Below are 27,868 nucleotides of genomic sequence, written 5' to 3' on the forward strand. Positions count from 1 at the left end.
GGACTTGTAGCCCGCCAGGCTCCTCTGTCCATGGAGTTTCCCAGGCACGGATACTGGAGCGGGTTGCCATTTCCTTCTCCAGCGTGTAGTACCGAGGCTGGGGTAGGATAGAGATTACGCCTTGGCCTTGAATTGTTACAGCTCCTGGCGCAGCCGTTTCTCTGGAATTTGGGGGAGGGCATGCTCTCCCCGCTCCACCCCTACCTCCGTGTAACGTCTTTGCGTCTCCCCTCTCTTAGCCGTATCAGTTCTTCCAAGGAGGCAGCGGGTGTCACCAGCCTCCCAGTAGCAGCTGCCAAAAGCGCCTCCTGGGGTGTGAGCAGGAGGAAGTAACCGCTAGACGCCATCGTGGGCCGCTTTCCTCTCGTCCTTGATGGCCAGTGTCCAGCCACCTTGCTCATCCATGCCTCCTGGGGTGTGAGCAGGAGGAAGTAACCGCTAGACGCCCTCGTGGCCAGTGTCCAGCCACCTCGCTCATCCAGTCATTCAGGGAATATCTGGTGAGTTTCTTTTGTGTACCAGCGTGTGAAAGGAAATCACGTGGACCAGGAATGGAATCAGAGCTTCTCCAAGGTGGGAGAGAGGTCTGATTCTGAACCGTGAGAATGTACCCCATTAGCCCCCAGCCGCAACAGAAGTTAGCAGCTGGCACCAGTGCGCCACTGGCGTGCTTCTTTAACGCCCACTCTTCCTGTTTATGAGTGGTTGTCTTCCTTCAACTCACATGAGGATGGGGAGGGATCAGAAAGATGGAATCCCCTGGTCAATGGGAAAAAAAGTGCACAATGTGAGAGTTGTGAGTTAAGCTTTTTAACTTGCTTTTATTTATTTATTTATTTGGTTGTATCAGATGGCATGGGGATGCTCTAGTCATGGCTTAATTGCCCCAGGGCATGTGGGGTCTTAGTCCCCAACCAGGGATTGAACCTGGGTCCCCTGCATCGCAAGGAGAATTCAAGGAGAATTCTTAAGTCACGGGAGACCACCAGGGAAATCCCAAGAGTTCAGTTTTATTCTGGAAAAAATGAGGACTGTAGCCTGAAAGATGGAATTTCATAGAGAAACTGCTCTGAAGAGGTAGGTGTTGACTGAAAAAAAAAAAAAAAAAAAAAGAAAACCACAGCCTAAAAGTTGAGAGTTGTGTTTTATTCAGCAGACATTCTGAGGACTTCAAGCCCAGAGACAAGACTCTCAGATCACTCTGAGGGACTGCTTCAAAGAGGCAAGGGGGAGATAGGAAGGGTATACAGGAGTTTTTGTGACAAAGACCAGATAGTTGGGACATCAAAAGGTTATTGTTAATGAAAGAAAACGAGATATCTCAAATTAATTTAGTGCTTTTCTATGTATGAAAGAAAGTGAAAGTGAAGTCGCTCAGTCGTGTCTGACTCTTTGCGACCCCATGGACTGTAGTCCACCAGGCTCCTCCATCCATGGGATTTCCTAGGCAAGAGTACAGGATTGGGTTGCTACTTCCTTCTCCAGGGGATCTTCCCAACCCAGGGACTGAACCCAGGTCTCCCGCGTTGTAGGCAGACGCTTTACCATCTGAGCCTCCAGGGAAGCCCTTTCTGTGTTTGGGAAGATGCAAAACCTGGGCCCGTAGAAATCACTCCTTTGACACGCACCCCGGCTACCTGGGGCCAGTGCCCTGCGTTTTCCCCCTGAGCCTCCTCAGGGTGCACCATCGGGGTGTGTGGGGGGTGCTTGCAAAGGCAGGCCTGCCGTTTCCACCCTGAGCGCCTCAGGGCTCACCGTTCGGTGGCTCTGATGATGGTTTCACGGCTGCCACATCCTTTGTTTCCTGATATTTTTAACTCACAGCGGGAAAGCCAGTAATCTCCGTGATTTTGGCGAAGGGGATATTGCCGTCAAGCACACACTTTGGCAAAGGCTTGCTGCTGGCCACGAAGAGCAGAAGTCCCCTCCTTTTTTTTTTCTTTTGTTAGTTGGGGTAGAATGGCTTTACCGCGTGGTGTTAGTGAGTCAGCCCTGTGTGTACACTGCCCCTCGCTCTTGAGCCCCCTACCCCGCCCCACCCTTCTGGGTGATCACGGGCGAGCTGAGCGCCTGGGCTCCGGGTGATCACGGGCCGAGCTGAGCGCCCGTGCTGCGCGGCAGCTCCCCGCTAGGCCTCTGTTTAGCACACAGTGGTGTCTGTATCAATGCTGCTCTGGCAGTTCGTCCCCTCCTCTCCTTCCCCGCTGTGTCCACACGTCCACCCTCTACATCTGCCTCTCTGTTCCTGCCCTGCAAACGGGTTCATCAGCACCATTTTCCTAGATTTCCTATATATGTGTTAATATACAATATGTGTTTTTCTCTTTCTGACTTACTTCACTGGGTATGTCAGACTCTAGGTTCATCCTCATCACTACAGATGACCCAGTTTCACTTCTTTTTATGGCTGAGTAATATTCCATTACATATATGTGCCACCAGACGCCACCTTTGATGATTTCAGTGCTTTTCTGAATAGGAGGAGATGCAGGAATAACTGGGCTCATAAAATCTTCTCCTGAGAACATGAAACTATCTGAAGCCCTGTTCTGCCAGTTCTTCCCGGAGCACAGAGTGCCTTGTTCCTGACCTCCTCCCTGAACCCCTTTCGGGGGCGCTGAAGGCCAGTGGCTCCAGGGGCTGTGCCTCCATCCTTGTGGAGGCCGGTGCTCGGCGAGTTTGTAGTTGGCATGCTCTCACTGGGTGGGGAACGTTTCCATGAGACTCAGTGACCCAGCTCCTCTCCCAGACACACACACCAGGCTGTCCCTGATGGTTACACATGATCACTTGAGGTTCTCAGCAGCTCATCAAGTTCCCACGAGCAGTCCCCACGCTCAGGACCTCTGCCTTTTCACTCAGGAAAGGTACGTCCAGTACAGTAGAAACCAGCACAACATTGTAAACCAGTTTTCCTCCAATTAACAAATAAATTAAAAAAATAACTCTCCTTCGTGATACACATAGTGAAAAACCAAAGGTCACTGTGGTAGAGAATAACAGTGAAGGTGCTCAGAAAGGCCCCTCGAGGAGAAGCATTCAAAGGCTCAAACGGAGGACTTCCCTGGTGGCCCAGGGGCTAAGTCTCTGTGCTCCCAATGCAGGATGCCTGTGTTCGAGCCCCTCCCAGGAAACTAGATCCCACCTGCTGCAACTAGGATCCGGCATGCCGCAACTAAGACCCAGTGCAGCCAAATCAATAGATAAAATATTTAAAAGAATAATTATAAAGGCTCAGATCCAAAGGATGAAGCAGCCGCGCGGAAAGTGAAGGCAAAGTCCTGTCCCAGGAACAGAAAGGACAGAGGCAGCAAGAGTGTCCATATTCTAGAAGGCGGGGACTTGATGGGATAGGGGAGCTGAGAAATACCAGGGGAGACTGGACAGGAAGGCAGAAGTCAGCTGGGCCCAGCCTCGCAGGCTAGACAGGCTGAGATCTTATTATGAGTGCGGAAAGAAAGTCGTTGGTGTGACTTTCCGTCAGAATGGTCTTCCGTGGAAGATCATCTGCTCTTGTTTACAATTCTGGCTGCCAAATGCAGAATGCATGGAAGAGGCAGCGCTGAGGCACGGAAGCCAGTTAGGGAGCTGTTCAGTGCTCCGGTGACGAAGGACTGTGGGGGGACTGGGGTCATCCCCAGACGAGACAGGTGAGTGGATTCGGGATACGTTCTGGAGATGTTACTGAAAGGCCTGCTGATGGACTGGATGGGGGCAAAGCTCCAGACCCCCTGGGTGAGAGCTTAGTCAGTCTCCTACCACCTTCCAGCCCCATACAGAGAGCCGGAGGTGGAGGTCAAGGGTTCAAGTTAGGACAGAAAAATTTAAAAAATATTTATTTTCTTATTTGGCTGCACCGGACCTTGGCTGAGGCATGCAGGCTCTTTAGTTATGGCATGCAGGGTCAAACTTGGAACATTTGCACTGGGTGTGCAGAGTCTCATATATATATATGGTGTGGGTGTATGTGTGTGTTCTGGATGTTTGACAGACAAGGGGAGAGAGAGAGAGAAAGAGAGAAGTTTATTTTGAGGAACTGATTCACATGATTCTGAGGCTTGGTGAGTCCTAAACCTGATCAGGTAGGCTGGCAGGCTGGACTCAGGGAAGACTCGTTGGTAGAGTCCACAGGCTGTCTGCTGGCAGAGTTTCTTCTTGTTTAGGGGTGGGCAGTCTTTGTTCAATTAAGACCATCAGCTGATTGGATGAGGCCCATCCACATTATAAGGGGTGATCTATTTTACTCAAAGTCCACTGATTTAAATATTAATATCTTATGAAAAAAAAATGCTCCAGAGAAATATCCAAACTTCCAGCATGATGTTCGACCAAATACTGGGCACGATGGCCCAGTCCATTTGATTCATAAAGTTCACCATCCCAAGGTCTAACACAACAGTTTGATAAATTGCTATGAGAGTTTAAATCGCAAACTGACTTTGGAAGTGGTAGAGAAAAAATGAAGGTGCTTACACCTTTTGACTCAGAAATGACCATCCTGGGTACAGACCCTAGAGAAACTGGCCGCATGCACAGGTATATTCGTAGCTGCCTCGTACAGAGCTGGAAACAAGTGCCCATCTGTACCAGAGCACACGACACTGTGGGTGTGTTCACACAACAGAACTCTACAGGACAACGGAGATGAACGAACCATAGCTCCACGCCACGGTACGGACAAATCATAAAAGCACACTGCTCGCGAGAAAACGCAGATGCTTACGAATACACACCGCAATTTCATTTATATAAGTTTCTGAAATGGGCAAAACTAACGCTGTTGTCTAAGAGTGGTGACATAGGAGGCAAGTATATAAAGAAAAGTAAGCAAGTGATGACTGCAACATTCCAACCGTGGCCTCCTGTAGGGAAACGGACTTGGGATTAAGAGGCGAGCAGAGGGTGCTTATAGCTTGACAATAATAACCTAGTTTTTGAGCAGGGTGGTGGTTACGTGGATGTGAACTTTATAATATTTGTTAAACTGTACATTTATCTTGTGTAATTTTCTCTATGAATCACTGTAGTTTCTTAATGTTACAAACACAAAGACACCGGGCGGCCATTGCAGATTTCTTTTGGGTTATGTGTCTCATCATAAAATGAAATTAGGGGCTTCCTTGATGATCCAGTGGTAAAGACTCCATGCCTCCAGTGCAAGGGATGTGGGTTCGATCCCTGGCTGGGGAACGAAGGTCCCACAGGCCGGGAGATGAGACCAAAATATAAAAGTAAATAAAATTAAAAGTCTAGATGGGCTTGCAAGGATGCTTGACTCAAGAACAAACCCCTTTTGATGCAAAACCCCATTCATGAGCGCCCAATTTATGACCACACTAATGGGAAACAAAAATGATGGCTTTTTCTGGAACTTACGGGAAGGTAGTCATCAGCACTCAAAAGCTATCTTTTCAAATACGTTTTAAGTATTTGTCACCTGTCTTACCCAATCCTCAAAATGACCCTGTAGGGGAGATAGTACAACCTCCATATCAATCAGATTCTGAAACTGTGACTCCTCAGAGAGGTTAACACCCCCCACTTCCCCAAGACAGTCAATAAGTAGAAAAGTAAGGACTTCCCCTGTGGTCCAGTGGCTAAGACTCCGAGCTCCCAATGCAGGGGGCAGGGGTTCAACCCCTGATCAGGGAACCAGGTCCCACATTCGAATTCAGAGTTCACACGCCGCAACTAAAAATCCTGTGTGCCACTGCTAAGACCCAGCACAGTCAAATAAATATATAATGTTTTTTAAATAATAATTTTTTAAAGTAGAAAAACAGGATTTGAATCCGAGTCAGGGTGACTCAAAGATACATGTGCTTTCCCTTCTGCCCTGTGACTGACTACAGGGCCCCGGGCCGGGGGGGAATGTGTAGCCCCTCTTCTGTCTGAAAAACTCCCATTTGTAGCAGGTAAATATTTGTATGATGAGATGCTTGCAAGGTTTGTAGGGCAAAGGTAATTACATGTTAGAGGGTGGAGCAGAGAAGAGTCCTCAGCAGGGCTAGCAATTACGGGGGCTTTGCGTCCACTTCCAGCTGCACCAGGATATTGGCTCCCTGCCCACCTTGTCAGGCGGGGATGGATAAGGGCTGGGCAGGCGGGCTGGCCCCCCGGGGCTGGGGCAGGCACTGTCATCCCCGGGGGCGGCAGTCAGGAGCAGTGGGTCAAAAGAAGAAATCCCAGTCCGGGAGGAACCAGATTCAGAACTGAGTGAACTGTCCAGACCTGGGTTTTCTACCCAAAAAGGTGACAGCAGAGAGTTGGAACCAAAGGTTAGAGGCATAAATGTAGCAGAGAAGCCAGGCAAGCTGCTGAGTAAGGAGAGTAAAAGCAGGCAGGCCAGAGGGAGCCTCCTGGAAGCACAGTACAGGGAGGCGCCTGGCTGGTGTTCAGTCGCCAGGTCATGACTCACCCCTTTTGACCCCATGGACCGCAGCACGCCAGGCTCCTCTGTCCTTCACCATCTCCCCGAGTCTGCTCACACTCACGTCCACTGAGTCGGTGACGCCATCCAACCGTCTCGTCCTGTGCTGCTCCCAGCACCTGTTGCCTTTCATCTCTCCCAGCATCAGGGTCTCTTCTAATGACTCGGCTCTTCGCATCAGGAGGCCACAATACTGGAGCTTCAGCTTCAGCATCAGTCCTTCCAATGAATATTCAGGACTGATCTCTTAGGATGGACTGGTTGGATCTCCTTGCAGTCCAAGGGACTCTCAAGAGGCTTCTCCAACACCACAGTTCAAAAGCATCAATTCTTCAGCGCTCAGCTTTCTTCACAGTCCAACTCTCACATCCATACATGACCACAGGAAAAACCATAGCCTTGACTAGACGAACCTTTGTTGGCAAAGTAATGTCTCTGCTTTTGAATATGCTATCTAGGTTGGTCATAACTTTCCTTCCAAGGAGTAAGTGTCTTTTAATTTCATGGCTGCAGTCACCATCTGCAGTGATTTTGGAGCCCAGAAAAATAAAGTCTGACACTGTTTCCACTGTTTCCCCATCTATTTCCCATGAAGTGATGGGACCAGATGCCATGATCTTCGTTTTCTGTATGTTGAGCTTTAAGTCAACTTTTTCATTCTCCTCTTTCACTTTCAACAGGAGGCTTTTTAGTTCCTCTTCACTTTCTGCCATAAGGGTGGTGTCATCTGCATATCTGAGGTCATTGATATTTGCCCCGGCAATCTTGATTCCAGCTTGTGCTTCTTCCAGCCCAGTGTTTCTCATGATGTACTCTACACATAAGTTAAATAAGCAGGGTGACAATATACAGCTTTGACGTACCCCTTTTCCTATTTGGAACCAGTCTGTTGATCCATGTCCAGTTCTAACTGTTGTTTCCTGACCTGCATACAGATTTCTCAAGAGGCAGGTCAGGTGGTCTGGTATTCCCATCTCTTTCAGAATTTTCCACAGTTTATTGTGATCCACACAGTCAAAGGCTTTGGCATAGTCAATAAAGCAGAAATAGATGTTTTTCTGGAACCCTCTTGCTTTTTCCATGATCCAGCAGATGTTGGCAATTTGATCTCTGGTTCCTCTGCCTTTTCTAAAACCAGCTTGAACATCAGGAAGTTCACGGTTCATGTATTGCTGAAGCCTGGCTTAGAGAATTTTGAGCATTACTTTACTAGCATGTGAGATGAGTGCAATTGTGCAGTAGTTTGAGCATTCTTTGGCATTGCCTTTCTTTAGGATTGGAATGAAAACTGACCTTTTCCAGTCCTGTGGCCATTGCTGAGTTTTCTAAATTTGTTGGCATATTGGGTGCAGCACTTTCATAGCATCATCTTTCAGGATTTGAGATAGCCCAACTGGAATTCCATCACCTCCACTAGCTTTGTTCGTAGTGATGCTTTCTAAGGCCCACTTGACTTCACATTCCAGGATATCTGGCTCTAGGTCAGTGATCACAGCATCGTGATTATCTGGGTCGTGAAGCTCTTTTTTGCACAGTTCTTCTGTGTATTCTTGCCACCTCTTCTTAATATCTTCTGCTTCTGTTAGGTCCATACCATTTCTGTCCTTTATTGAGCCCATCTTTGCATGAAATGTTCCCTTGGTATCTCTGATTTTCTTGAAGAGATCTCTAGTCTTTCCCATTCTGTTGTTTTCCTCTATTTCTTTGCATTGATTGCTGAGGAAGGCTTTCTTATCTCTCCTTGCTATCCTTTGGAACTCTGCATTCAGATGGGAATATCTTTCCTTTTCTCCTTTGCTTTTCGCTTCTCTTCTTTTCACAGCAATCTGTAAGGCCTCCCCAGACAGCCATTTGGCCTTTTTGCATTTCTTTTCCATGGGGATGGTCTTGATCCCTGCCTCCTGGACAATGTCACGAACCTCCGTCCATGGCTGGTGATACATGCATGAAAAGGAACACAGGCAGCCGTGAGGAGAATGAGGCACAGCGGCATGGAACGACATGGAACAATGTCTGTGACACTCAGATGAGACAAGAAATTATGGAAGAGTAATAATTATGTGTGTAAGAGGCAGATGTAACTTCACAATTAGAGAGTCTCTAAGAATACACTTGAAACTGTTACCCGAAGCTGTATCTGGAATAACTTTTCATTTTATAAATGTCTGGATTGTTTGAAAATTTTTACAAAGTACACATGTGATGTTGTAGTGGTAATTTTGAAAGAATAGTATAAAATTTCCTTGAAAGTGAAAGTGTTACTTGCTCAGTCGTCTCAGACTCTCTGCAACCCATGAACTGTAGCCTGCCAGGACAGAGAATTCTTCTGTCGTGGAATTCTCCAGGCAAGAATACTGGAGTGGGTAGCCATTGCCTTCTCCAGGGGATCTTTCCAACCCAGGAATTGAATCTGGGTCTCCTGCACTGTAGGTGGATTCTTTACCGTCTGAGCCACCAGGGAAGCCCATAAAATTTCCTTAGAAAGAAGTAAATGAGCCCATTTAGAATACTCATCGGGAGTCATAATACATTTTTGTTCCAATCAGAAAAGCTTTATTTTCCTTGACCTTCTAGGGTCTTCAAATAGGTTGTGAGTCAGGGTTTGGTGTGTGCTTCTCACTAACTATTCGGACCTAACCCACGTCTTTGTCTTTCATTGCCAACCATGTCCTACCAGTTGACCGATGGAAGATGAAAATAGAGGGTTTTGTTTTATTTTATTGTGATAACAACATGAGATCTAGTCTCCTAATTTTTTAATGTACATTGGTGTGGGCTGTAAGGACAGTGTTGTACAGCAGGTCTCTAGCTTGTTTACCTCTTTTTTTGGCTGGGGCTTCTGGGATTTTAGTTCCCTGACAAAGGATTGTCCCTGCAACCTCAGCAGTGAAAGCATGGAGTTCCACTGACTGGACCGCCAGGGAATTCCCAAGGGCTATTCTTCTTACTTAACTGAAGTTTTATGCCTAGGGATCAATAATTCTCCATTCCCATCTCCCACCCAACTCTGGTAACTACCATTCCAGTCTCTGATGTTATGGATTTGACTACTCGAGGCATCGCGCGTGAGTGGAATCAGGCAATACCTGTCTATGTCTGGCTTCTGTCACTCAGCATCGTGTCCTCCAGGCCCACTCCTGTTGTCTCGTGTTATAGAATGTCCTTCCTTTTCACGGCTGAATATTCCTGCACTATATGTACACGTCACACGACGTGGGGCAGAAAACAGCCCACAGGGGGCAGCTTGGTGAGAAGATGTAAAGGGGTATCGGCTGCTGACCCTCACCCGGCCATCAGCCACGGCGGCCAACCCTGGCCTGCGCCGAGAAGACTGCAGGAAACCAGAGACAGGCTCAGCCAGCGCTCCACCCGTCCTCACTAAGCACCACCCCCCACACAAGGGGGAGCCAGGGTAGGGGCCGGGCTGCCCCGGTGCCACTGTGGATGTTTCTCCTGGCCCTTCCCCTCCAGGAAAAAAAAAAAAAAACGAGTTAAAAAAGGAAAGCTAAGACACAGCCCTCAGAATGGCAGAAACATGATTCCCACACAAATATGCAGCAAGACCATTAATGAGACAACCATCAGATTGACAGAGCAGGTTCAAAGAACAATGCAAGAAGCTGGTGTGTGTGTGTGTGTGTGTGCACGCGTGCGCATGTGGTCGATTAGGCGGTGTGTTGCTGCACATACATAAGAGAGATGATTAGCTAAAAATCATACACGTCCTAGGTAAAGCTGTGCATCTGGTCTACCTGGCAGGGCTACTACAGAAGAGATGGTTCCACCTCACTCGCCTCTCTGGCAGACAGAAAAGATTTGCATCTTATCCTTTTTTGGCAGGTCAACATCTGACATTACAGACCCTGGGCCCTGATCCATAGTGAATAAGAAATGAGGGACTTCCTTGGTGGTCCAGGGATTAAGACTCTGGGTTCCCGATGCAGGGGACCCGGGTTCAATCCCTGATCAGGGAACTAGATCCCACAGGCTCAATTAAGACCTGGTGCAACCAGATAAATAAATTAAAAAAAAAAGAAACAAAATTTTATTCTCCTTGAATGGTGTTCCTCAGCTAGGATTCCGAAGAGAGGACTGAGACCTAATGCCCAAGACACTCTTTGTGCATAATCACAACCTCTCTGCGTCTGTAGTGATACTCGTGTGGCTTCTGTGAGTGAAACGAGGAAATAATCTTCCGAATGATTCTCTGTGTTCTGGGAGTCTGGTGACCCTGAGTCTTCTGCCCAAATCCTGGCTTTTGGGTAATTCTTCTTCTGAGGAGAAACCGCGGGCATGCAGGTTGTCAGAAAGCTTCACCCATAGCAGTTGGTACCTGAGGGTGGACCAGAGATGGGAAAAAAAAGATAAAACGCTTTACAGAAAGAGCTTCAGTGCGAACTTGAATTTATCCAACACCAGGAACCCCACAGGGAGGAGAAGCCGTGCACACACATGGAGGGGAAAGGGCCTCCTGTGAGCTTATCCATCCTCACCCATTGGAAGGGAAGGTTCTCATGACAGAGAAACCCTGGACTTGCTGAGCCACAGAAGCCCGAGAATACTAGAGTGAGTAGCTGTTCCCTTCTCCAGCGGATCTTCCCAACCCAGGGATTGAACCCAGGTCTCCCGCATTGCAGGTGGATGCTTTACCAGCTGAGCCACGAGGGAAGCACAAGAATACTGGAGTGGATAGCCTATGCCTTCTCCAGCGGATCTTTCAGACCCGGGAATCAAACCAGGATCTCCTGCATTGCAGGTGGATTCTTTACCAACTGAGCTACCAGGGAAGCCATCCGATTGCCCACACTAAGGTAAACACCCTGCTTAAGTCAACCTCAGGCCATTCACAGTGGTAAAGGGCTTCAGCTTGGTTCCCAGTTTCATCGGGCAAGATAGTAGCCACAAAGCAGAGACACCGTTTAAACGTCCAGAAGAGATGCTTTGGCAAAGAGCTGGGACGTCCGGAGGAGCTTGGGAAGACCTCTGCGCCGGTCCTTGTCCGCCCTGAGACCCTGGTGCTCGGAGCTCCACGGTCCTGCCGCCGGACACAGGGTGTTCACTCTGCTGCCAGCCTCAGACGCGCTCATGTCCTGTGCCGGGAATCCACAGGGGTTAGCGCCGCGTCTGGAGCTCAGACAGACGTGGTCCACACCCTGGCTCTGTCACTAGCCGTGTGATGTCAGGTGAATCAAATAATTTTCTGTTGAGTCTCGTTTTTTTTAATTAATTAATTGATTTTTGGTAGCTCTGGGTCTTCGTTGCTGTGCTCAGGCTTTCTCGAGTTGCGGCGAGCGGGGACTACCCTTCATTGTGGTGCACGGGTTTCTCACTGCGGTGGCTTTTCTGGCTCTGGGGCACAGGCTCTGGGCACATGGACTTCCGTACCTGCAGCATGGGGGCGGGGCCGCGGGGGGCAGGCCTCAGCAACTGTGGCACACAGGCCTAGCTGGAGGCACGTGGACTCTTCCCAGACTAGGGATCGAACCTGGGTCCCCTGCATTGGCAGGCAGATTCTTATCTACTACGCCACCCGGGAAGTCAGAGTCTCATTTTTTAAAATTCGTTTCAGATGGAATTAATGTTAGCACCCATGTCGTAGATGTCATGAGCATTAATGAAAGGATGAAGGACGTGGCTTTCCACCAGCATCTTTTTGTTCAGCTGTCTCCTATGTTCAGGTTGGCGCAGCTCGAGCCCGGGGGACAGAGGAGTATCACTGCCTGTACAGCTGTTGGCGGCCACGGCTTGATGTAAAGGGACTTCCCTCCCACCCCCGACTTGGGAGGTTCCCCTGTGGCCCCAAGGAATGAGGACCTGAGAAGCCGGTACCATCTTTGTGAGTCTTTCCCACGGATGCCCCCAGCAGCCCATAAGTGTTCTCTTGCCCCTGTTCCTGGTCGACCCATTGGAACAGCAGCTCTGGTACTAGCAGCCAACTTTCCAGAATGTGCCAAACAGGACAGGCCTGGCAGTGACCCGACCACAGGCCATCAGAGCTGTATCAGGCCACCAGAGACCACCGTGTTTTGCAGAGGTAGGGTTGCCAGATTTAGCAAATAAGATGCAGAATGTCTAGTTAAATCTGAATTTCAGATAAACGTCCACAAAAAAAAAAATTTTTTTTTTAATGTAAGTAGGTCCTAATATTGCATGGGACATATTTTCAAAGAAACTTTTCTTTGTTTATCTGAAATTCAAATCTAATTGAGCTTCTTCCTGTATTTTACCTGGGAACCCTGGGAGGGAAGCTAGGTATGGAGAGGGAAAGCAACTTGCTCGGTTCACACACAAGCCAGGTCTCACAGTGGGGTCCATCGGCCCCCAGTCTCCAGCCTCCCACCCCTCGACACAGATACCCAGCTTTCTGGGTTGTTTTTTTTTTCTTTCTGGTTTTGGTTTTGGTTTTTCCAGTTTTCTGTTTTTCACTTAAGGTGAATGCTTGCTGGACTGGGTGTCCCAGATTCCTTGCGTATTACAGATAGGTAGAACCACGGACTCCAGGTAGCCAAGAAAAGAAGGGGAAACAGCCACGGAGGAGAGCAGGGGTGAAATCAGGACCTCAGGAGGTCCAGTCCAGGCTTTATCTTCAGGAGAAGGCTCACCAAGTGAGCCAGAGGCTCTTAGCTATTACATCAAATGGGCACCGCTGGGCCTCTTTCCAGGGCGTTCCTTTAGGGATCCAGTCCAAAGAGCAGTTCCAGGAAGGCAGCTTGCTGGTAAGCTGCAGGTCTGGGACATTTGGGGTCTGGGATGGCTCCATCACCGCCAGGTGCAGAGGGAGCAGGACGCCGGCTGTGCCCAGCTGAGATCTGCACCCCAGCTTCCCCAGCCCGGATCTCCAGGGGCTTTGAGCTGAAATTCCAGGAGGGGGCTGGACCAAGTGGTCCGGCCCAGCCTGATTTACGGGAAACCACACCAGCCCTCTATCCGCCTTAATTTGTAACTGGGCAGTGTCCTGGGCCAACCAATAGCTACGACCGAACCCCCACCCATCGCAGCCTCCCTAACCCTGGGGGACTAGCCGCTGAGTCGGCCCGAGGCAGCGCAGCCATCGGAACTTAGGAGCAGGTTTGTGCTGGCGGATGGGGGTTTGGGGAGGAAGGCGGTCTCCCGTCCTCACTTCCCTCCCTCCCGCAGGCCCCCCTGTCTCTGCGGTCTCTGGGCGTCGCCGGTGCCCCTTCCCTCCCCTCCCCTCCCCCGGCCCCCTCCGACCGCCCCCCTCCCCGCCCGGCCTCATTGTTGAGCTGCAGCGGGACCCTCTAGATGGAGCAGGTGGACCAGCCCCGGGCCTGGGAGGGGGCTGGGACGAGGGGCCAGCCGAGCCGGGAAAGGGACGCGGTCTGGGAACAACAAAACAGGGGGAGGCGCCGGGAGGAGGCGCCCGGGCGGGAGGCGGGAGCGGGCGTTGAATGGGGGCGGGCTCCGTGGGGGTGGGCGTGCGGGGGGGCCCCCAGACCCCAGGCTCCGAGCTGGCACCCGAAGCGGGCTGACCCTGCAGGTCCGGGCTGAAGTCGCCTCCCAGATGGCCTCCAGGCTGACCCCGCTGACCCTCCTGCTGCTGCTGCTGCTGGCTGGGGTGAGTGACCCCTGCGCGGGCCAGGCGGGAGCAGGGCTGAGGTTAACCCTTCTGGCTCCGGGGAATTCGAGAGCTCCTCCTGAGATCGACACCAGGGGTCCTCCCACCAGAGTTGAGTACACAGCTTGGAAAGAGCAAGGACTCAGACCCACCTAGGGTCTAATCCTGCCTGGCCCGCCACCCCGTACCCGCTGTGGTGGCCCGGAGCCTGGTACTTAGGCGAGCTGACCAGCCCTGCTGCACAAGGTGGAGAATAAAGCAGAAAGGCGAAGGAGATGGACAGCATTTTGAAACTAAAAAGCAAGAGCTCCTCGTGGAAACCTGAGCTGCGGGGTGAGGGTGGGAAGGCTGCCCCCAGTGGTGCCGGAGGTCAGGGGTAAGGGATGAGCCAGGGAGAAAGGGGGGTGTTTGCCTTGGCTTGTGCATTCAGTGGGTGTGTGCGGAAGTTGACTTTAGCATTGCCCTTTGAGATGGATCAGATAATATGGTGGTGATCAAGGCATCTGGAAGCAGAGACCCAAGTCTGACCCCTAGTTTTTCCTCCAGCTTCTCTTAAGACCCTGTGCTAGTTGCTGAATTTGTCTCAGTTATTGGCTTCTTTTATCAGTTAAATGGGATAATGCGGGCTTTCTCTGAAGCAATCCATGGTGAGGCTCCAGGGCAGGCCCCTGTCCTACCAAGCTTTGCCAGGAACAATTCTCTGGTATCCCACCTTTGATGCTCTGGCAGCTCAGTGGTAAAGAATCCACCTGCCAATGCAGGAGACGCGGGTTCAATCCCTGGGTTGGGAAGATCCCCTGGAGCAGGAAATGGCAACCCACTCCAGTGTTCTTGCCTGGGAAATCCCACGGACAGAGGAGCCTGGTGGGCTACAGTCCACGGGGTCGCAAAGAGTCGGACAGACTTAGCAACCAAGCAACCCATCCCACCTTCTCTTTGAGTGTTTGTGTTTAAAGGGGACTGTGCCTCATAATGAAAGAAAGAAAGAAAGTCTCTTGAACCACAGGACAGAGTCACCTCAGATATGATCGTCGGCCCAGGGAACTTACAAGAAGGGGAAAGTGAAGGAGACAGCCAGAAAGGAGGTATTCTCGATGGTGAGTCCATTCAAGGCAACGAGGACTCTCCCACCTTGCCGATAACTAACCTGACCGTCGTGCCAGCCACTGTCACCAAGCCCTTCAGCCAGCCTGCCACTGAACCGGTCCAATCAACCATCCAGCCCACTGCTGAGCCCTTCTGCCCGGCGCCCGTCACCTCCTGCTCTGACTCGGAGATCCGCTCAGCAGAGGCGGTGCTGGGGGAGGCTTTGACAGACTTCTCCCTGAGGCTCTACCAGGACTTCTCAGTGTTGAAGAAGAGGGAGACCAACTTCATCTTTTCCCCCTTCAGCATTGCCAGCCTCCTCACCCAAATCCTGCTTGGTAAGAACCCGAGTTCTCTCCAGCTCCTGTGTTTGACGTTCCCTTGAGGCAGGGTCCCTGATAGCTCAGTTGATAAAGAATCCGTCTGCAATGCAGAAGACCCAGGTTTGATTCCTGGGTCGGGATGATCCGCTGAACAAGCGATAGGCTACCCACTCCAGTGTTCTTGGGCTCCCCTGGTGGCTCAGCTGGTAAAGAATCCACCTGTAATGTGGGAGACCTGGGTTCAATCCCTGGGTTGGGACGAAACCCTGGAGAAAGGAAAGTCTACCCACTCCAGTATTCTGGCCTGGAGAATTCCACGGACTGTATAGTCCATGGGGTCACAAAGAGTCAGACATGACTGAGTGACTTTCACTTTCACTCACTGAGGCAGGGTAGGTATCTGGATATAGATACAGCTATGCCAAAGGAAGGAAGCTGTGAAAATGGGCTACGTTGGGGGTGGGAATCTTTTTATTCTGGAACTTACATTTATTCTTTCATTTAACAATCATTTAATAGGCACTACTTATAATAAAGGGCTTCCCAGGTGGCTCAGTGGTAAAGAATCTGCCCGCCATTGCAGGAGACATGGGTTCAATCCCCGGGTCAGGAAGATCCCCTGGAGGAGGAAATGGCAACCCACTCCAGTATTCTTGCCTGGAGAGTTCCATGGACAGAGGAGCCTGGCAGGCTACAGTACACGGGGTCTCAAAGAGTCAGACACGTCTTAGTGACTGAGCAGCAGCAGCAGCAGCATGGCTTATAAAATCCTATGACCTGTGCAAGAACATGTAAATAAGGTTGCAGCCCATCCATCATGGTTCAGGGTAAGACCATAAGGAAACGACAAGAGAGGGACATAGAGTAGAACCATAACAATGCTGCTTTTCAGCTATGTGAGCTTGGGTGGATCACTTAACTTCTCTGAGCCTGAGTCCTCTGTGTAAAATGGAAATGGTTGTGAAAGTGAAAAGTGAAAGTGAAGTTGCTCAGTCGTGTCTGACTCTTTGCGACCCCATGGATTGTAGTCTACCAGGCTCCTCAGTCCCTGGAATTTTCCAGGCAAGAGTACTGGAATGGGGTGCCGTTTCCTTCTCCAGGGGATCTTTCCAACTCAGGGATCGTCTCCCGCATGGCAGGCAGACGCTTTACCATCTGAGCCACCCTTAAAAAAAGAAAAATTAGCCAGATAGCCCAGTGCCTAATGTGGCAGGAGGTCAAAAAAGTGTTAATCCCTCCACTTCCCTGAAAGACCACTGTCAAGTCCCCTGGGGTAATTTACCTTAGAAATGGCACAAAAAAGTGCTCCAGGCAATGGAAACAGCTGTTGCTCCAAAGGGGAATTCCAGGAAGGCTACTGCAGCCAATACAGTGAGGAACAGGGGAACCTTTCTACTAGAGTCCCAGAATCCTAACGTCCCTGGCCTGTATCCGATAGATGCCAGCAGCACCCCACACCTCCAGGTGTGACACCCAGAATGTCTCCACATGTGGCCAAGTGTCCCCTGGGATGCACATTTCGTTTGATTGGTTTCAGTTAATTTTGTTATTGCCCCTCCCCCAAAACTGGCTTGAATTTTTTCTCCACCCTCTAGTTATGAACTCCATGATCTTAAAATGAGTAGATTACTTCCTCTCTTAAACCTCAGTTTTCTCATCTGCATAATGGGGATAGTAACTGTCCTTACATAAAAGGGTTACAGTGAAGATTCAAAGAGATACTATGGGAGAAGCACCTACGATGCCTGGAACAAAGTGAGTGCTTGCTGAATTCTATTACTACACAGAAGGTGTGGACAATCAGTATTTAATGATGAACAAGGGAAAGGGAATTGGGCATCTTTTATGAGTCTCTGCTCTCTCTTCTTAATGACGAGCTAGTGTCCCTGGTTACAGGCTGAACCTTTGTAAACCCGAACCGACTAAATAAGAGGTCGTGTGGGACAGGTGGTGACTGGACCAGGCTTTGGGTGACAAGTGGTATTAAAATTAGGTAGGAAAATGCAGGAAGGGAATATTTAGTCCTAGAAAATTCTGGATTGTTCATAATTCCCCCACCCTTCTCTTTCTGACATGTGTTGTCTTTGAAACCATTTCTGGCTCTGATGATACGGGGTTAACCCCCCCGCCCCACCATTGCAGCCTGGTCTCCTAACCCTGGCCCCCCTCCGCTCTCTGCTCTTGGCTGCAGGGGCTGGAGGAGAAACCAGGGTCAGCCTGGAGCGCCTCCTCTCTTACCCCCAGAACTTCAGCTGTGTCCACCACGCCCTGAGGGCCTTCATGTCCGAAGGTTTCACCTCGTTCTCTCAGATCTTCCACAGCTCAGGTGAGTGTTAGGGGGAAGGACAGCAGGGGCTGAGCTGGGCCCTCAGGATTTGAGTGGGTGCCTAGCACTGGGGATGGAGGAGGAAATGACAGCCCACTCCAGGATCCTTGCCTGGAGAATCCCATGGGCAGAGGAGCCTGGCGGGCTACAGTCCGTGGGGTTGCAAGAGCAGGACATGACTGAGCGACTAAACCATCCATCTGTAGCACTGGGGAAAGAGAGGACAGAGGGAATGTTAGAACCAGAAGCCGGCGGGGGGTGGGGTGAGGGTGGGGGTGGGTGGGGAGGCATGCAGAGCAGGGCGGGGCCTGAGAAACACCAGGTGGCTCCTGGGTGCCAGATAGGTGCCCAGGTGAGATCGTGGGCAAGTCATTTGCAGTCATCAATTTCATCAAAGTAAGAACAGTCCTCTGCATTCAGGAGCAGGGAGGGCTGGAGGGCTGGAGGGCTCTAGGCGTGAAATAGACCAAACCATGTCAGTCTGGGGATGCCCGGGTGGCCCAGTGCTGAAGACTCTGGCCTTTCACTGGCCGAGTTCAGGTTTGAGCCTTGTTGGGGAACTAAGATCCCGCCAGCTGTGAGGCCAAAAAACAGAGAAAGCGTGTGAACCAGGGTCAGGGGGTCTTGGGCCTCCTGTTCTTTGTGTGTTTGTTACATGAATTTGTTGCCATTTACGCATGTTGCATTATTAGGTAAGGTGATCAGAGCAGTCAGTGGTAAAGAATCCGCCTGCCAATGCAGGAGACATGGGTTCGATCCATGGGTCAGAAAGATCCCCCTGGAGGAGGAAAGGGCAACCCACCCTGGGATTCTTGCCCGGAAAATTCCACGGACAGAGGAGCCTGGCGGGCTACAGTCCATGGGGTTGCAAACGATAACAACAACATCAGAGCAATAAGCTTCCAAAATGATCTAATGCAGTTCGTTCAGATTTTGTTCCCCAGAGCCCGAGGTTCCTGCAGAACTGCTGCAGGTGGGAGTGGGAGTGAGGGAGGCTGAGGGGAGGGGGCTGGGTGGGGGAGGGGATGGGGGTGGGGGGTGGGGCAGCACTTTCTGTGAGACGGGATGGAGCCAGGTGGGCTCTGAACTCCCACCCAGCCTCAACCAGAGCCCTTTAGTGTTGTGGGCTTCAGACATGACTACATTTGAAACCTCAGTTCTCCTGAGCTTAAAAATTACAGGTTTAGTGTGATCCAGTTTTAAACTGGGGAAAAAAATTGTCTTTTTTTTTAACTATAAAAGCAATACTCATTCATTGTTAAAAAAAAAAAAAAAAAAAACCACTGAGAAAATATCGGAATTCCCTGGCCATCCACTTGTTAGAACTCCACACTTCCACTGCAGGCAGCACAGGTTCAATCCCTGGTCCGGGAACTAAGAGCCTGTGTGCTGCTCTGCGAGGCCAAAAAGAATAAACGAGAAAATATAGGAAAGAAAAAAGAAGGAAATAAAGAAAACTCATCTTTAAAAAAAATTAAAAAAAACTTCTTTTCAAGATGGGAAAATTATGACTCAGAGGGGTTCAAGAAACTTCGCCTTTTTTACTCATTTGCTATAAATCGAATTTATCCTCTGTCTTGCTAGGTTGGCAGAAAACACAGCTGCAGTCAATATTTAGTATTTAGTTCAGGAAAATTTTTTGTTTCAAACACTTTTTTTCTCTAGTAGGCCTGGGTTTTGGAGAGCAAAACCCAGGAAGTCCTGTTACAACCTTCCACTGAGACTAGAAAGCAGTCTGAATGAAGGGAAGAAAAGAAGAAAAATACGGGCAAATGCAAGCTAAGATCTCAAAGAGCTGCCTTGCTGAGCCACGGCCGCCCAGCAGTAGAGGCCTGGGACAGGGCCTCCTGCTCTCAGCTCAGGGTCTGGGCTACGGAGCGTCTGTCAGAGGAGGGGCTGCAGCCCTGCTCCACGTCGCGTTCATGGGGTAGAAGCCAGCTCCCTCTGCAGGGCTACTCCTGGAAGGGGAGAGGATGTCCCGAATCTCGAGCCTGCGTCTCTCACCCGACCCTCCTCCCCATCCCTGCAGACCTGACCATCAAGGACACCTTCGCCGAGGCCTCTCAGAGGCTCTATGGCAGCAGCCCGAGACCCCTGGGAAATGACAGCACAGCCAGCTTGGAGCTTATCAATGACTGGGTCGCCAAGAAGACCAACCTCAGGATCAGGCGGCTGCTGGACAGCCTGCCTGAGGACACCCGCCTCATCCTCCTCAACGCTGTCGCCCTGAGCGGTAAGGGGGAGTCTCCCTATCCTGAGATCTTCCTTCCCTTCCTGGTTTGAAACCCACTCAACCCCAGGCTCCACCCCTGGATCCCCGGTACCTGCCCCACCCCGTGCCCACAGAGCATTTAACTCCCTTTCCTCCGGTCCCCACCCGCCTTAGAGTCACCCTCCGCCTGCTCTTCCCTCTAGCCAAGTGGAAGATAGCCTTTGATAAAGGCAGAACAAGCACAAAGCCCTTTCACCTCAAATCCTCTGCCATCAAAGTGCCCATGATGAACAGCAAGAAGTACCCTGTGGCCTCTTTCACAGACCGGACTCTGAGCGCCCGGGTGAGTTCTTGGCCCCCCCCCCCTGTCTCAGAGCCTCTCGCGCGTCCTGACTTCCTTTCTGGGGGCGCACCCTTCCACTGAAAACCCGTCTTCTGTCCTGCTTCCATCTCTGCTTCCACCCTATCTTTTCTCCTTCTCCCCCTCTCCAGCCTGGGCCAAGGGAGGCATTATATATTTGAGGTTGGAAAGCAAGATTCTAGTTTCCTCCTGCGTCTCTACTGCGTCAAATGGCAAAACGTGAGTCGTGTTCCTGTTCTGTGTCTTGGTTTCTCTTCCCAGTCAACCCACCAGTAGACCCTGCTTGCTTAGGAACTCCTGTGTGTGTCCCGGTGTACGCATGCATCTGTGTATATATGTGTGCACATGTCTGGGTATATCCATGTGTTCATGTATGTAGTAAATGCATGCGTGTGCATGTGTTAAATGGCTTAAGTTCCTTGGCAGAAATTGAACAGTATGATTTCAGTGAATGAAGAGGGAAGGAAGAGAGACCAGATGTTTTCTTGGTTTTCTTCCTTATGTTGTTATTTATTTCTTTCTTAAACTTTTTATTTTGTCTTGGTGTACAGCCAGTTAGGGCTTCCCAGATGGCTCAGTGGTAAAGAATCTGCCTACCGATCCTGGAGATGCAGGAGATGTGGGTTTGATCCCTGGGTCGGGAAGATCCCCTGGAAAAGAAAATGGCAACCCACTCCAGTGTTCTTGCCTGGAAAATTCCATAGACATAGGAGCCTGGTGGGCCACAGTCCATGAGGTCACAAAGAGCCGGACAGGACTGAGCACACACGCACACACGCACACATGCACACACTCATAGCCGGTTAACAAACAATGCTGTGATAGTTTCAGGCGAACAGTGAAGGGACTCAGCCCTACATGTGCGTGGACCCTCTCCCCCAAACCCCTCCCTTCCAGGCTACCACGTAACACTGAACAGAGTTCCTTGTGCTGCACAGCAGGTCGCTGTTGGTTTCCCACTTTAAATATAGCGCCGTGTACATGAGTGACCAGATATTTCTGCCTTGTTAGGGTAGCAGGGCACAGACCTATGAGACAGGGAACAGCAGGAGATGCCCAGTGATGCGGGGTCAGGCTGAGAAAGACAGGACCTGTTCTGGAACACGCCAGGGCTGTTTCCACCCTGGAAGCTTTCCTACCCTTTCCCTCTGCTGGACCCTCTGCAGGCAGATTGTCACATACCTTGTTCCTCTGGCTCATCTCATGTCAGCTAAAAGGTCAGCTAGGTGGAGAAGACCTCCCCCTGCTTAAAGTCGCCTCCTCCTCACCCTGTCTTATTCCTAATAATGTTTTGTTACTAATATATCCATGGACTGTATTGTCTTTGTGTTGTTCAGTTGCTAAGTCGTGCCCAGCTCTTTGTGACCCTATTGACTTCAGCACGCCAAGCTTCCCTGTCCTTCACTGTCTCCCAGAGTTTGCTCGAACTCGTGTCCATTGAGTTGGTGATGCCATCGAACCATCTCATCTTCTGTCACCCCCTTCTCCTTCTGCCCTCAATCTTCCCCAGCAGTCTGCCCTTTGCATCAGGTGGCCAAAGTATTGGAGCTTCAGCTTTAGCATCAGTCCTCCCAATGAATATTCAGGGTTGATTTCCTTTAGGATGGACTGGTTGGATCTCCTTGCTGTCAGAAGGACTCTCAGGAGTCTTCCCCAGCACCACAGTTCAAAAGCAGGGTTCTTACCACTATCTGAATTACGTTGTCTATTTGCCTATTTAATTGCAGTCTTGTCTATCTCTCTGAGATTTTGTGATCAGAGACTTTCTCTCTCTTTTCCCTACAATATCTGAGGGCCGAGAGCAATGCCACATATAATAAGTGCTCATTATGTTTGCTGAATAAATGAATGTTCAATGGAAGATGCTAAAGGGAGCAACTCACTCAGAATGAGTGGCTAGGAAGATGTCACAGAAGTGGCTACTTTTGACCACTCTTAACCACCCATGCCCTTCTCCACCTCTCCATCCATCCACCCCCACCCAATGGCTTTCAGTATTGCCAACTGTTTAACAGAACCAGAATACGTGTGCAAGGCAGAAAGCGTGAGGATGCCGGGCAGGCTTGGGCCATCACTCTAACTCACAGTATTTGCGGGGAGAGTATCAGGGTGAGGGATTTTTAATGACAAAGGAGGAGGGTTTTTATGCAACCCCCCTCCCACTCTTTGGGTTTGGCCAGGTGACTTAGCCGGTAAAGAATCCACCTGCAAGGCAGGAGGCCTGGGTTTGATCCCTAGATTGGGAAGATGCCCTGGAGAAGGAAATGGCAGCCCACTCCAGTGTTCTTGCCTGGAGAATCCCATGGACAGAGGAGCCTGGCGGGCTACAGTCCACGCGGTCGCAAACAGTCGGAGACGACTGAGCGACTAACGCTTTCACTTCCACTTTCCCCACTCTTTACAGTTCCATGGGTTTTAAACAAATACTTTATTTGATATGGGCGTCCCTGTGGCTCAGCTGGTAAAGAATCCACCTGCAATACGGGAGACGTGGGTTCGATCCATGGGTTGGGAAGATCTCCTGGAGAAGGGAATAGCTACCCACTCCAGTATTCTGGCCTGGAGAATCCCATGAACTGTATAGAGTCCATGGAGAAGAGTATAGAGTCTTGGAGAAGACTCTTGAGAGTCCCTTGGACTGCAAAGAGATCAAACCAGTTAATCCTAAAGGAAATCAGTCCTGAATATTCATTGGAAGGACTGATGCTGAAACTGAACCGCCAATTCTTTGGCCACCTGATGTGAAGAACTGACTCACTGGAAAAGACCCTGATGCTGGGAAAGAGTGAAGGCGGGAGGAGAAGGGGACGACAGAGGATGAGATGGTTGGATGGTATCACAGACTCAATGGACATGAGTTTGAGCAAGCTCCAGGAGTTGGTGATGGATATGGAGGCCTAGTGTGCTGCAGTCCGTGGGGTCACAAAGAGTTGGATATGACTGAGTTGACTTTCACTTCACTTCACTTATTTGATGTGGTCACATTATAAATTCAAAATCAAAGTTTTACTTAAGCTTTTAAATTTTTAGCTGAAGTTGCTACATTATTAATCATAATTTTTTATAAAACACTTTCATTTGTTCTTTAATTAAACCACATTGACCAGATTAAACTCCTTTAAGCCATTGTTTCATTTACAAATATGGTTAATTAATCTTCCCCTAAGCATTATGAGCTTATGTATATACTTTATAAATATACTTCGTACGTTTGGCATACTTGATTTTCTTTTTTAACATGTTAAATACTTGACTGGACAGAATCACACCCCTGTTTGTCCATATCTTGTGGCACCTGAAGCCCACTTGTGAAAATTAAATCTGAAGAGTAAATCAACTTTCAATCAACATCTCAACTTTATTCTCAAACCGAATGCACCTATCCTACCCCTCTTTGTCCAAAAGCATGAAGCTAGCATGTCTGACTCTTAAAAATTATACACGCTATTTTAAATAACAAACACAGATTACTCTGAACTTATCACCCAGCGTTCATACTATAGAATTGCTTTATTCTGTCATTCCCATACTTCGTTCTAAATTTTCCTGGGATTTAAGGAGTATTTCCCCAACAAAGGGGGTTAGATTTACCAACTCAAGTACGCTAGGGTTACTAGCTGGAAATTTCAAGGCCAGAGCGTGGTGATTTTGGTCAGAGAGGCGAGGCCCATACCAGGATGTGGAGGGCGCAGCGTCCGGCCAGCACCCCGTGCAGCCCCTCTGCCGACAGCGCCCCCCGTGATACAGCAGTGTGCAACCTGCTTCTTCTGGGCCAGTTTTTCAAATTCCAACAACTGACTGGTTTCAGTTAACGTCTTCATCGCCCAGTTGAGTTCTGCATTCTAGATTATTCTTGTCCGTCTCTCAGCCTCGACCTTAATGCCATTTCAGTGATAGTCTCTTCTGTCCTCTCCGTCTGGGGTTCCCTTCTTGGCACTACTGACACTTTGGGTCAGTGATTCTTCGTATAAGGCGCTGTCCCCGGCCCTGCAGGACTTAGAAGCGACCCTGACTTCTACCTCCTAGACGCCAGTAGCACTCTGAGCGCCCGTTTCTGCCAGCTCCGAGCGTTACCAAATGTCACTGGGGGCAAATCATCCCGAGTTGAGAACGCTCGTGTATTGCACTTGTGGCTCCTGTACTTCGACTTTTGTCTGGCCGCCAGTTGTAAGTCTTTCTACTGGCAAACTGCAAAGGTAGGCTGGGATCAGCTTGTATACCATGTTGAATGCCAGACCAGGAGGTTTATACCTACCCTCACAGGCAGGGAAAAGCCATCCAAAGTCTTTGAAAGGACAGACCTGATGACTCTGATGGTACATCATGTGCTTTCTGCACTTTATGCACAACATATGTGAAAGGAACTGGGCTCAGAGGTCCCACTGCTTGCCTGGATCGCACAGCTCATCAGTGGCAGAGTATGGGTGTGACCTTCAGCCCGTGAAATCAGAAACTCTAGCTCATTTCTCTGCGTCTCACCAGCACAGGGCCAGACCAGCGCTGTTTGCCTACCTGGCCACCCCATCTTGTGGCAAAGCCTGCGAGCCTAGTTCTGGCTCCTTCCTGAAACAGTACAGACTGGAGACCAGCCTCGGGTCCCGGAAGGTAGGGGCCAGGAGACAGCAGGGCAGGAAGACTGATAAGGTGCGTCTCTTCCTCTCCAGGTGGGCCGCCTGCAGCTGTCTCACAACCTCAGCTTTGTGATCCTGGTGCCCCAGACCGTGAAACACCATCTCCAAGACCTGGAGCAGGCTCTCAGCACCGCCGTCTTCAAAGCTGTCATAAAGAAGCTGGAGATGACCAAGTTCCATCCCACTCACCTGACGATGCCTCGCATCAAAGTGCAGAGCAGTCAGGACATGCTGGGTGAGTCCTGGCAGCCCCGGATTGATCCTAGGCCCCCAGAGGGGAAGAGGTTGTGTGTGGGGGGGGATGGGCCTTAAAATGTGGTCAACACTGTCTTGAGTATTTTTCACATCCATCGTCTCAGGTTGGGCTTCCCAAGTGGCTCAGTGGTAAGGAATCTGCCTGCCAATGCAGGAGATGCAGGAGACCCGGGTTCGATCCCTGGGTCAGGAAGATCCCCTGGAGGAAGAAATGGCAACCTACTCCAGGATTCTTGCCTGGAGAATCCCATGGGCAGAGGAGCCTGGCGGGCTACAGTCCATGGGGTCATACAGAGTCGGATGACTGAGCAACTGAAGACAAATGCGTGCCATACATATCCCTTCGTTTTCTTTTATCAAACTTGGGTCTCCTAATAGATGATCTCATTTCCTGATCTCGTTTCACGCCCTGGTACGTGATGTCATTTGAGAACGAACGTCCTCCTTCTGATTCGTCACCTCGTTTCCAAGATCCTTGTTGATGAGGAAGCCGAGGCATCACTTGTCAGGGTTTTGGGGGGCTTGTGGCCAGGCCTCTGACCACTTGAGAGGAAGTGGTGACTGGAGTGAAGATGGGCCCACGGATTAAGGAGCCCACGAACGGGACTGGAAGGCACACTGTAGTGTGATTACAATTCGATAACCAAGGAAGAGGAGGAGAAAGAGAGGGTTGGAACTTGGGATCAGCCCAGGAAATCAGGACCCATGTCTCCAACTGCTGAGGTTTCCGTGCTGGTCTTTTTTGGTTTTGTTTCTTAACGTAATATTTTAATTTTAAAAGTACTTTAAATGACTATTTTTTACATTTCACTTTTTATAGTTTTTAGAGGTTGCTTTCCGTTCACAGCGTCTGCCGAACGCGGGCTGCGTCCCCGTGTTGACAGTCGTGCAGGCCTCTGACGCGTTGTTTCCCCCGTCTGCGCCCTAGATTACTTTGACTTCATCTACGACGTCAACCTGTGCGGGCTGACGGAGGACCCGGACGTGCAGGTGTCGGGGATCCGTCACCAGGCCACCCTGGAGCTGACGGAGAGCGGGGTGGAGGCGACTGCGGCCTCAGTCGTCTCCGTGGCCCGAAACTTGCTGCTCTTCGAAGTGCAGCAGCCCTTCCTCTTCCTGCTCTGGGACCAGCAGCACAAGTTCCCGGTCTTCATGGGTCGGGTGTACGACCCCAAGGGCTGAGCCCGCCCTGGGGCCTCAGCTCACCTAGCTGCAGCCCACTCTGCACTTGCCCCTCCCCACCTCCCACCTCAGGCCTGCCTCCACCCGAAGGGCTCCCCTGGGGTCCTTCCCTCCTCCCTTACCGTGACCCCTCCAAAGCACTTTTTGCCACCTTCTCTGGTACAGATACAGCGGACTTCACAAATAAAACCTGGCAAACCGTGACTTTCTTTGTCATTGTCTTTCAATTTTACAGGACGAGGGCCTCCATGGCCCCTGTATCAGCTAGCTGCTGCCGTGTAACAAGTCACTCCAAACTTAATGGCTTAGAATAGCAACCGTTTATTATTTCACAGAAGTCCGGGGGTTAGGGCTGAACTCACTGATCTGGGCTGGGCCAGGCAGACCTTCCCTGTGCTCGCGCATACGTCTGTAAGAGTTGGTGGGGTGACCGGGGGTGACTGACCTACAGTGGCCTCAGCTGGACCACCTTGGCTCTCCTCTGCACATCCATCTCCTGGATCCTTCCAGCAACGCTCACCTGCGGTGGCACAGTTTCCAAGTGAAGAGTCAGAGACAGGCAGTCCTTTCCACACCCTGCGGCTCGGCTTGCATCAAGTCTACCATAGTCCTGTTGGCCAAAGCAAGGCACATGGCCAGACCTAGAAGCAGAGTGGGAAAGCGCTACAGAGTGGAAGGGCGGAGCCACTCACTGAGCGCTTCCAATGCGATCTATTTATCACAGCCTGTATCTTGTTCATTTGTTTGCAACAACAACAGTAATAACAGTAGCTCACGTTGTTGAGAACTGACACAGGCCGTCCCCTGAGAGCTCTGCACGCTTAGTGGTGACCCCGTGGACGTAGCCCGCCAGGCTCCTCTGCCCACGGCATTTCCCAGGCAAGAGCCCTGGAGTGGGCTGCCGTTTCGTCCTCCAGGGGATCTTTCCAACCCAGGGATCAAACCCTCGTCTCCTGTGTCTCCTGCACTGGCAGGCAGGTTGCAGACATCAATCCTCACAACTGTATATGGTAAACTCTAAACTTGAAGAGGCTAAGTCTTGCCCAGAATCCTGCAGTTTAGGTGCCAGTCCTGGGATTTCGAAGTACATCCTTATGACCGAAGTCTGAGCTCTTAGCCACTCTCTTCTATGTCTCTCGCCTTCTATCTCCGAATCCTGCCTTTTCTTCATAGTTCCTTTGCTCAATCAATTTACTGAGCACCCAGCATGTGTCTGGCACTGTGCTAAGTGCAGAGGAGACAAAGATGACGTGAACCTAAGGCCCGCCTTTATGATCTACACCTTGATGGGGGAGACAGATAAGGAAGATAGACTTCTAACACAGAGCATTTTTTTTAGTCTCCGAAGACGTCTCTCAACACGTTGTCCCCATTTCCAGCTTGTACCGCTAGACTCACGGATGCTCCAACTCTGAGCCCTTCTCTTTCCCTCTTTCCCATTCTGCTTGGCTCTCATCCCATCATTTTGTCTCCGTCTCCTGTCTCT

At 50.3% G+C, this 27,868-nt stretch overlaps 1 protein-coding gene across 4 annotated transcripts; it reads left to right on the top strand.

Annotated features, from left to right (window-relative positions):
• On the top strand, positions 1-26,586 carry SERPING1 (serpin family G member 1). Of its 4 annotated transcripts, none has more exons than XM_086341753.1 (10): positions 1-500; positions 11,068-11,241; positions 12,109-12,266; positions 13,929-14,006; positions 15,013-15,430; positions 17,607-17,741; positions 19,771-19,974; positions 20,157-20,296; positions 24,979-25,180; positions 26,129-26,586. In XM_086341753.1, the coding sequence occupies exons 4-10, from the start codon at positions 13,953-13,955 to the stop codon at positions 26,380-26,382; spliced, it is 1,407 nt and encodes a 468-aa protein (XP_086197879.1). In that variant the 5' UTR covers positions 1-500; positions 11,068-11,241; positions 12,109-12,266; positions 13,929-13,952; the 3' UTR covers positions 26,383-26,586. The 4 variants fall into 4 exon arrangements, with proteins under 4 accessions (XP_086197879.1, XP_086197881.1, XP_086197880.1 ...); XM_086341754.1 differs by having other exon boundaries at positions 186-500; positions 11,068-11,613; XM_086341755.1 differs by lacking the exon at positions 11,068-11,241 and having other exon boundaries at positions 164-500.
• The last annotated feature ends 1,282 nt before the right edge of the window (positions 26,587-27,868 follow it).

Source organism: Bos grunniens, chromosome 15 (genome assembly GCF_055505025.1).
Source record: "Bos grunniens cultivar Pamir isolate PY7600 chromosome 15, Bosgru_T2T1.0, whole genome shotgun sequence".
In the NCBI taxonomy this organism is placed as follows: domain Eukaryota; kingdom Metazoa; phylum Chordata; class Mammalia; order Artiodactyla; family Bovidae; genus Bos; species Bos grunniens.